The sequence below is a fragment of the Haematobia irritans genome, chromosome 4 (genome assembly GCF_050003625.1).
Source record: "Haematobia irritans isolate KBUSLIRL chromosome 4, ASM5000362v1, whole genome shotgun sequence".
Lineage (NCBI taxonomy): Eukaryota > Metazoa > Arthropoda > Insecta > Diptera > Muscidae > Haematobia > Haematobia irritans.
This window is the reverse complement of record NC_134400.1, coordinates 26,695,405-26,706,398: the sequence shown is the minus strand read 5'-3', so window position 1 is coordinate 26,706,398 and position 10,994 is coordinate 26,695,405. Positions and strand designations below refer to the sequence as shown.

Below are 10,994 nucleotides of genomic sequence, written 5' to 3'. Positions count from 1 at the left end.
AAAATTTTCTATAGAAATAATTTAATTTTTGTATTTTATGTAGATACAAAATCCCAGAATATGGTTAGTGGCACTAACCGAAATATTGGAAATAAATATTAAAACAAATAAAATTTTGACAAAATTTTCTATAGAAATAAAATTTTGACAAAATTTTCTATAGAGATAAAATTTTGACAAAAGTTTCTATAGAGATAATATTTTGACAAAAGTTTCTGTAGAGATAATATTTTGACAAAATTTTTTATAGAGATAAAATTTTCTATACAGATAAAATTTTTACAAAATTTTCGATAGAGATAAAATTTTAAAAAAATTTTCTATAGAGATAAAATTTTGACAAAATTTTCTTTAAAGATAAAATTTGGACAAAATTTTCTATAGAGATAAAATTTTGACAAAATTTTCTATAGAGATAAAATTTTCTATAGAAATAAAATTTTGACAAACGAGTGTTCCCCAATTTGGGTCCCCTAATATTTCTTAAATATTTTTTGTTTCAGTGTTGATAATCTCGACTGCAATATCATTCGTCAATGATCCAATGTTATTATCTCCTACTTTACCCAGCAAATTGATTTTTACCATCAAGTATCAGATCCAACATGTTGCAAGTTCGATCCAATTCGATTTCATTTTGCTATATCATTGAATTTTTATCAACCACGAGCGTAAGTGGGAGATATGGACATATGTTTTACGGGCGATAAGCTCCCACTGCCTATGGCATTGCCTTCATAGAGCAATGGGCTATCAATCAGTATTTGGAAAAAAGTAAAAGTGACACAATGGAACGTTGGAATAAACGAGTGGCTGTTGTGACGGGTGCTAGCTCTGGCATGGGAGCAGCCATTGCTAAAGATCTGGTAGCGGCAGGTTTAATAGTTGTTGGTTTAGCACGTCGTAACTATCGTATTGAGGAGTATAAAAAAGAGTTACCCCAGGAATTTCAAGCTAATTTACATGCTGTAAAATGTGACATCTCCAATTTACGTTCCATCGCCGAGGCATTCGATTGGGTTGAAGCAAATTTGGGTGCCATTGATATTCTAGTCAACAATGCTGCCGTATTTCCATTGGGTCAATTGATCAACATGGACTTATCCGTGATACAAAATTCTCTGCAAGTTAATGTTATGGGTGTGGTAGCCTGTACCCAGCGTGCTTTTAAGTCCATGAAACAACGTAATTTTGATGGACATGTCATTCTCATCAACAGCACATTAGGTCATAATATACCAGCAATTCCCGGCAAGGAAATATTTAATATATATCCCCCAACAAAATATGCCTTGACTGCCATAACGGAAATCTATCGTCAAGAGTTTAAAGGTTCGCCTACAAAAATTAAAGTAACGGTAAGTTTCGAACCCATCATAAGGATTTCATTTTCCGTTATTTCTTTAATTATTCCCATTTTTTATATAGAGTATTAGCCCTGGCCTTACAGACACTGAAATGGTTGATGGTGTTTGGGAGGGTAGACCTATGCTTAAACCTGAAGACATCGCTCAGTGTGTGCGATATGCACTCTCCACTCCACCTCATGTACAAATTCATGAACTTACAGTACAACCTTTGTAGATATACAAATTGAATTGTATTGGAATAAAACTTTGAAAAACAAAATTTAAAAAAAACTTAAGCACAATAAATTTAATATAGGAAACAAAATTATTAACGTAGCATACCGGCAGCATCGGATAAAAATTAGCTCCAAGGACGCTCAACAATTCAAACTTGGGGATCGGCTTATATGCTGTCTATATATAATCATGAATGAATGTTGACTAATTTAGATATGTCAGTTAGAGGCCATATACTAACATCGACATTTGCTCCCCCACGGGACACAAGAAATCGGTTTATGTGGGTGCTGTATATACAGTTAAACCTCTCAAACTGTTTTGGGGACGCTTGCTATATTAACATATTACAATTAACCTCTCATAACTAGACACCTCCCAAATGTGGACAAATGAATGTTTTGACAAAAAATTCCATAGAAATGAAATTTTGACAAAATTTTCTATAGAAATAAAATGTTGACAAAATTTTGCTATAGAAATAAAATTTTTTACAAAATATTCTATAGAAATAAAATTTTGAGAAGATTTTCTATAGAAATAAAATTTTGACAAAATTTTCTATAGAAATAAAATTTTGACAAAATTTTCTATAGAAATAAAATTTTGACAAAATTTTCTATAGAAATAAAACTTTGAGAACATAGAAATATAATTTTGACTATATTTTCTATAGAAATTAAATTTTTGAAAAATTTTCCTGATCAGCATCCGCTGGTAATTCCGAAACGACGTGCGTCCATCCAACCATCTTGCAGTCTATTGGGCTTTGCTCAAATAAATTTGACAAACAATCTTTTCCCATGTTGGTTAAGCTACACTTGTCAAAAACAACAATAATGTTTGAAGAATAAACCAACAATAACAAAACAAAACGAAATAAAATTTGGACAAAATTTTCTATAGAAATAAACTTTTGACAAAATTTTCTATAGAAATAAAATTTTAACAAAATTTTCTATAGGAATAAAATGTTGACAAAATTTCCTATAGAAATAAAATGTTGACAAAATTTTCTATAGAAATAAAATGTTGACAAAATTTTCTATAGATATAAAATTTTAAACATTTTCTATAGAAATAAAATTTTGACAAAATTTTCTTTAGAAAAAAAAATTTGACAAAATTTTCTTTAGAAAAAAAAATTGACAAAATTTTCTTTAGAAATAGAATTTGACAAAATTTTCTATAGAAATAAAAATTTGACAAAATTTTCTGTAGAAATAAAATGTTTGACAAAATTTTCTTTAGAAAAAAATTTTGACAAAATTTTCTATAGAAATAAAATTTTGACAAAATTTTCTTTAGAAAAAAAATTTGACAAAATTTTCTTTAGAAATAAAATTTGACAAAATTTTCTATAGAAATAAAAATTTGACAAAATTTTCTATAGAAATAAAATTTTGACAAAATTTTCTATAGAAATAAAATTTTGACAAAATTTTCTATAGAAATAAAATTTTGTCAAAATTTTCTATAGAAATAAAATTTTGACAAAATTTTCTATAGAAATAAAATTTTGACAAAATTTTCTATAGAAATAAAATTTTGAAATAAGAATAAAAAAAAAACATCAACAAAAGCTTTTATATACGCGGATGTGGAAATAAAAGTTGTGAGACTCAGTCAACATCCGTTCCTTTCATTAATTAACTAAAAGTGGATATTTTCGGAAACACAATGTTGCGCTGCAACTGCTGCGCTACTAAACTAAATAAATAAATAATAAATTTAAATTGCCAATTAGATTATTCCTCAAATGAGTCAATGTTATTGACAAAAAAAGACTTCTGAAGTATAAAAAACGAAATTTATTACTCCAACGAGCAAACCAGTCTTTCCCACAGGGCACGTGCCCAGGGCCTAGCGATAAATAAGGGTCCTCTAGCTCCTGCCAGATTGCTGAATTTTATTATGAAGATGTTAATGAGAAAGAGTTAGAGTTAGAGATGGAATGTTTGCATTTAACAGAATACTATGTTAAAAATATATCAACTCTTGGAAGAAAACAACTGCAGTGGGGAAAGTTCCTTGTCCAAACTAAAAAGAATTAAAAATGAATTGAGAAGCACAATGCTTCAAGAGAGATTAAGATTAGGGAGATCGCTGATGTCCATAGAATCCCAGCAAAAAAGCGTCGCCAAAAAGTAGTGAAAATGTGCTTTTTGGATCCGGAAGTAATAAAAAATTTTTGAATTTAATATGGGCTTGTCATTCGTATATTTGAAACAAAAAAGTTCAAATTACCCTTCAAAAATATGAAAAAGCGAGTTATAAAAAATTGAAGTAAAAGAAATTCCTGAGTAGTTAAAAAGAACATCTTTGGAGGACATTTTTTGAAAGTGCTTTTAAAGTTGTGCCCTTAGAAGTACTTCCAAATTTTTTTCTGGGATGTGATGTGCTAAAAAGCATAGAATTTGAAGAAGTGACCAACGATTTTGCCTTATCACAATGGACGGAATAGTCTAATTGAGCCTGAAATTTAATCGTGCTGCCACTTTAACCTAACCAACCATCAACCATCGATCATTATTTAAAATTTTTAATTCTACCTTTGCTCCCAATATTTCCTATTTTTTACAAAAGAATTAATAAACTGAAATTTCTTGAATATTAATATAATTGAATTCTTAAAAGATTTTTAATTACTAATCTGTGAATGCTAAGGGAGTGACGTTTACAAATATTACATTTATCTATTCGCTTAATGCGAGTAGCAATAAAAACCTTGTTTATCTATTTTTGTTTATTATAACAAAATAATATTCTCTAAATTTTCCCATATGATTAAGCTCTCAGACTTAAGGTTGTTTTCCGCAAATAAAAAGACTTATTTTTTGCATTGTTCCCAACGTTTGGACAATTTTTGTTGTCTTTATCATAATAATAAATAATGTTCTGTCAAAGTAATAGGGGCCTCATTATACTAATATGCCCAGGGCCTCTAAAAGGTTAAAGACGGCCCTACCAACAAGTTTGCAGGAAGATACGAAGAGTTCAAAAAGTTTTGGGATTAAAGCATCCGTCAAACAATATCCGAATGATATTTTTTTATCACTTTCGTATGAGCCGATCAACGCATTAAGTAAGCATTACAATATTTGTTAAAAGTGTAATAAGGGCGTGGGATAATAAATTAACATTCTACCACATTGAAGTCAACAAACTGATACAATACAACCCCACAACTTCATGTTAGTTACTTCCGTTTTTCCAATAAAATTAAAAGAATCTGCTCAAAGCCTTCCAAATTTAAGTCGATAGCAAAATGTACACATCTATGTCATTTATTTTGGTATTTTTTTTTTCTCATATATATTTATGTATATAAGTTTATAAAGTTTCGTTTAAATTCATCATTATCTTCATAATGGTCTATAACTAATGATTATTTTTAATTTTATTTTTGTTTGTTTTTTTTTTTGTCTTTATTGTAGGATTTTTGTTTTGCCATATTGTAAAAATACTCAAGTGAAATTTAGTTAAATTTACAAAACATTTTCATTTCTTTTTGCATTTGCCGATAGTATGAGTACAGATTTTACAGATTTTTTGCCTACATTTAATGGGGTTTAGAGTGGATGGTTAAACAATTTATTTTTATATTTTACAATATTATTTGTTAAGAAAAAAAAATAAAAAGTTAAATCTTCACAATACTAAACAAAATTTATGAAAATATTATGAAATAAAAAAATACAAATTTAATGAGTGTTAAAAAATGATAACAAAATATTATGTCAGTAAAATACACTGATTGTTAATAACTTTTGTATAATGGTAAACATTAAAATTGCATAAAAAAATAAATTTAATGTAGCATTTGCAATTGAATAATTATAAAACAGATTCTGAATGACTTTTTTTCCTAAGAAACAGCAAGAATGAATATTTATGCCTATTTTTGTTGATAACATTTTCTTTATTCTAGGTGATTGGCCAATAACAAAAATTTAATATATTTGTGCAAATTCTCAAATGGACATGTTTAGTTTTTTGTAATTTCTATTCGTTACTTTTTGCATAAGTAAAACAGCAGCCCTACTATCCATTGATAACCGAACTTGAAAAAATCGCCATAATATGGAATATCGAAGTGAAATTTTGCGTAACGAGCGAATCATATAAATGGGGCCTGCATCAAAGACAATGTTTTGTTAAAATAAGAGGATGGATATCGGCTGTGGGAGTTATACCTAAATTTAGTCCGATTTAAATCAAATTTGACACCCTAAACTAGATTGTCTAATTGTTGTAAAGTAAGTGGAAATTGTTATTACTACTCTATGGGTTTTTATATCTAAATCTAAACCGATTTCCATTTTGGGTTTAGGTTCGTTCCATTCCTCCATCTGTGTGTGTGTATGTGTGTAATTTAATCTCGATTGGAATTTGGTTGCAAAAATGTATGTATAGACGGATGGATTTTTTTTAATTTCGTCCATGTGCAAATACCATTATATAAGGAATTTATCCGTTGTGGTTGATGGAAGTCGCAAAAATTTTCCACATTTGTGTAGTGTCCAGTTATGAGAGCTAATATTGCAACCGTCCCAAGAAATTGTCCACTTCCGTTAGATATCCGGTTTTAATAGTGTCCAAGTTTCAGAGGTTTCCCTGTATTAATATAGAACAGAGAATGACACCGCCGACAATTTTTGGCCACGGTCGACCGTTGATAATGTCGGCTCATTTTGACAGAAATGTAGCCGCCAGTCAATCAATAATTTAAAATCTAAAAAGGCTTAAAAAATTTTCTGCCAAATAAAAATTAATCTTCTGCCCAAAATTAATTCAATTCTACAATTCAATACAATCTTGCATGTTCTGGTGCACGCATAAATCGCTTTCGTGAGGTGTCACATTTAATAGGTGGTTGGACTACACTTTACACCATCAAAGACCTGAAAAGTGTACACGTGTGGCCAAGTGTACAGCAAGTGTATGCGCAAAGTTAGAAGATTTTTAACAGAAATAAATAACAGATTGTGAAACTTTAATGTGTTTTTATTTATATATTTTATTCTGACTGGCGTATATGTGTTTAGGGGTTGTTTTTACTTTTCATTCCACAGTCTACTTTTATTTTACCGGCAAAATAGTTTTGGTTTACATTTCTTGCGTCTGAGTCAGAACAAATAATTTTCTTTTAGAGGTGTGAAGAATGTGTAGTGTACAGTGTGGTGTGCACCAGAACATGCATGTATAACGAACAACAGATATGAATAAAATGTAAATTTGATTTAAAGATTATTTGTACAATTTTTCTCATAGCGGTTCAAATAATTTTAGTTCGATATTTTAATGGATAATTGACCGACGCTGAATAGATATATTTAAATACGCTAAGCCGTCAAGGATAGCAGGCAATTGCAAAAATTGAGCGTGAGCCGCGGCCGCTTCATTCTCTGCGATAGGCCTCATTTATTGATTTGCAAAGAAATCGTATGAAAATTTTCGAAAATTTGAGTTATTATCGAGAGGATATAGCTTAAAATGTTTTCATTCGCGAAAACCATCGATCTAAGGTAACAAGAAGCACAGTGAAACCTCTCAAACGTGGACACTCGAAAACCGGACACCTCTCCAAAATGGGAAATTTTCTTGAGACGGTTGCTATATTAACCCTTTGACTATAATGCCTTGTTCCTGTATAACGAACGAATCCCCATTCGAAAGAAAGGCAAACACTCGAATTCGAATGAATTTGGTTTTATCTATTTTTGAAAGTTCGATTCGTTTGTATGACAATATATTCATTATCAAAAATTAGTATTTTCAAATGTTTGGCCTGAGAATTTATTCAAATGTTACCAAAGTTTTTAGTTTTTTCCTTCGTTTCGAATACGAAAAAAAAGCTTTCGTTCGATATACAGTAACAACACATAACTATTTCCCATTTTGGTGAGCACTAAAATGCATTTTTATAAATTTCTTTAGCAATAAATGAAAAATACGAATTTCTGAGACTACTGTATGTCTCTGGCAAATGGGCATTCATACAAGAACTATAGCCGTTATTTTTCCGGATTGTTTTTTCTCACACTTCGATAGATATAATAGGTCAAATAGCGCTTATTTTCGTAAGGCCATTCGGTCACAATTCAAGAATCAAGTTCTCGGAACAAACTTATATAGCTCTTGAACTAATTGAGGTAGGTCCTCAAAATTACAAGTTTTTGTTTGCAAGTAATCAAAGAATAAAAATTAAAGTTTTTAACGCTCGGTTCTGAGAGGTTTCACTGTATTTATGTTTATATAAGGATTTTATGAGTTTATAAATTTTGTTCACTTGCAACATGAGTATTTGTGTGAAATTTTAAGTCAATACTTTTTCGTTAAAAATATAGGTGTCGTATGGATGGTTATCGCTCAATACAACCAATATTTCAACAAAGAAGACAAAAAATGAGAGTTTCAAAACAACTGAGTGTGAAATCTTGCTTTGCTATGGAAAGAGATGAAGATGGGAGGATCTACATATATATATGTGTGTTGGAAATAAACCGACACACACACACACAAATGGCGATATCAAAGTGATTACCATCATAAAAATAAATTCCTTTTAATTTAAACCTATAGAGTTTTTATTTATTGAATTTTATTTAGAATTTGCACAAATACTTTTTATTTCTTTCCAAAATAAGAAAAAATGGTTCAATTGAATAAAATTGGGAAATTAAAAAAAAACTAATATTTATGGTACAATATATCAATGTAGGAAAATTTAGAAGTTAATAAGAGAATAAAAACACGATAGTGGATAAAAGATAATTCAAATTCAACAAAAGTCACAGTTAGACAACAAGTTTCCAATTCTTCTTCTTACTGTAAAAATAATATAAAAAAAAACCTTTTTAAAAACACTCAGTTTTTTTTTTTCAAAGTCATCATTGGGCCATCATCAACTTTTGTTTGGAATAAAAAATATATGTATATAACCTTATTTGTCATTATTATAAAGATATCAACGTTTATCGGATTTATTTGTTAGAGGCACAGATAGGCGAGTCCGTAATGTATGCGACGTTGATGTATTTTTACCATTGACAGCACCACCTGCTGTTGCTTTATCCTGTGTCTTATTGCTATTACTATTGCTTTCCAATGGAAGTCCTGCTAGCGACTGACGTCTAGTGGTTAAACGTTTGGCATTCGTATCCTGCTTTCGGTTAGAGCTGGAGTTAGCATTGGTAGAAGTTGTGGAATTAGCAAGATTACTTGCAGGGCCACTACCATTAGTGTCGTTGCGCTGGCGTTTGGAGGCTGGCTGTTGTTGTTGTTGGGAATCTAAAGTTAAATTATTTTTTAATTTATTATCGAGCATGTACATATACAAAATAAGAAAATGAAATCTGTACTCCTCGAAAAAAAGTTTCCATTACTCAACTTCTTAACTATAAAAATCCCCAAAAAAAAAAACAATAGCGATTTTTTGATCATCGTATACCAAATACTCCCAGTGGCATATAAATATATTCACATTAAGACAAGGATTATACACATAAAGAGTAATTCCAGTGAAATCATTGTTTTGATTCCATACGATCATCTACATTAAGTGCTTGAGGATTTCCTAACAAATCGACAGTTACGGATTTCTTCACGCTATTGTCACCATCATTATTATCATCATCATTATCATCACCAACAATAACTTTATGATCATCATCAATACCAGCTGTTTCGTCTAAAACGCCGCCAATGAAGTATTCATTAATAGTAGAGTTTTTGATTTGTAGAAGATACCAATAAAAATGTAAAGAAAAAAAAAAGAAAGACAAAAGAAACAAAATTCTTGTTTAATTTAATTAACCGATATTTGAGAACCCAAATAATTAGAGTCACCGTATAATATTGTGCATGAGTTTTGTTTGATATAGCTGATTGATGACTTAAGTCTTCCTAAGATTTTCAGAAATTGGGAAATGAAAGTTTTATGTGGATGAAGTTTATAAGCCCAGATAAGTATTTACAAGATTGTTAACCAAAAAAAAAAAAAAAGAAACCTTTAAGCCATGAATGTAATAGCGATTGTGATTTCATGTTTAACTTGGATCAGGACTTGTTTGTGGAGCAAATATATTCTCCTCGAGTTGACTGTTAGGCATATATGATGTGATTGATGATCTATAAATGATGGAATATGATGAAATATTGGATGATCTATGAAAAATCGAAACATCGATATTATGGGGAAATAGATTAAAGTGTCAATGAGACGATATGTAGCAATTCACTTATACGAGATGTTTTATTGTTATACTCTTGCAAAATTCTTTCAAAATATAAGTATAATTTTATTATTTATTTTATTGGTTGCAGTGCATTGATATATAACTCTAAGATCCCATAAGGTATGTAGGTTAGGTTAGGTTAGGTTAGGTGGCAGCCCTATGTATCAGGCTCATTTAGACTATTCAGTCAGTCCATTGTGATACCACAATGGTGAACTTCTCTCTTATCACTGAGTGCAGCCCGATTCCATGTTAAGCTCAATGACAAAAGGAGGTCCTTTTTATAAAATACGGCTATAAAAAATATATATATATATATATATATATATATATATATATATATATATATATATATATATATATATATATATATATATATATATATATATATATATATATATATATATATATATATATATATATATATATATATATATATATATATATATATATATATATATATATATATATATATATATATATATATTTAAACAAGTACATACGGCCAGGCCGAAGCTTATGTACCCTCCACCATGGTTTGCGTAGAAACTTCTTCTAAACACTGCCATCCACAATCGAATTACTTAAGTTGCGGTAACGCTTGCCGATGGCAAGGTATCTTAAAACCTCCTAACACCGTCTTCTAAATTGTATGTAAGTCCATACGTGGTATATATTAAATAAAAAACGATTAAATACGTATATAATTTAGTTTGACAAAATTTTCTATAGAAATAAAATTTTGACAAAATTTTCTATAGAAATAAAATTTTAACAAAATTTTGTATAGAAATAAAATTTTTACAAAATTTTCTTTAGAAATAAAATGTTGACAAAATTTTCCATGGAAATGAAATTTTAACAAAATTTTCTATAGAAATAAAATTTTAACAAAATTTTCTATAGAAATAAAATTTTGACAAAATTTTCTATAGAAATAAAATTTTGACAAAATTTTCTATAGAAATAAAATGTTGACAAAATTTTCTATAGAAATAAAATTTTGACAAAATTTTCTATAGAAATAAAATTTTGACAAAATTTTCTATAGAAATAAAATTTTGACAAAATTTTCTATAGAAATAAAATTTTGACAAAATTTTCTATAGAAATAAAATGTTGACAAAATTTTCTATAGAAATAAAATTTTGACAAAATTTTCTATAGA

General features: G+C 29.1%; 2 protein-coding genes across 2 annotated transcripts in view; one reads left to right on the top strand and one right to left on the bottom strand.

Annotated features, from left to right (window-relative positions):
* The first annotated feature begins 600 nt into the window (after positions 1 to 600).
* Positions 601 to 1,645, top strand: LOC142233935 (farnesol dehydrogenase-like). The gene is made up of 2 exons (XM_075304994.1): positions 601 to 1,358; positions 1,429 to 1,645. Exons 1-2 carry the CDS (start codon positions 789 to 791, stop codon positions 1,582 to 1,584), a joined length of 726 nt encoding a protein of 241 aa, XP_075161109.1. The 5' UTR covers positions 601 to 788; the 3' UTR covers positions 1,585 to 1,645.
* Positions 1,646 to 4,857: 3,212 nt separating this feature from the next.
* The window catches only part of Su(z)12 (Polycomb protein Su(z)12), a 14,170-nt gene continuing 8,033 nt past the window's right edge, over positions 4,858 to 10,994 (bottom strand). The window contains exon 6 of the mRNA XM_075303507.1: positions 4,858 to 8,879. Within this exon, the coding sequence (XP_075159622.1) occupies positions 8,557 to 8,879 (323 nt within the window). The 3' untranslated portion in view covers positions 4,858 to 8,556. The remainder of the gene's footprint in view (positions 8,880 to 10,994) is intronic.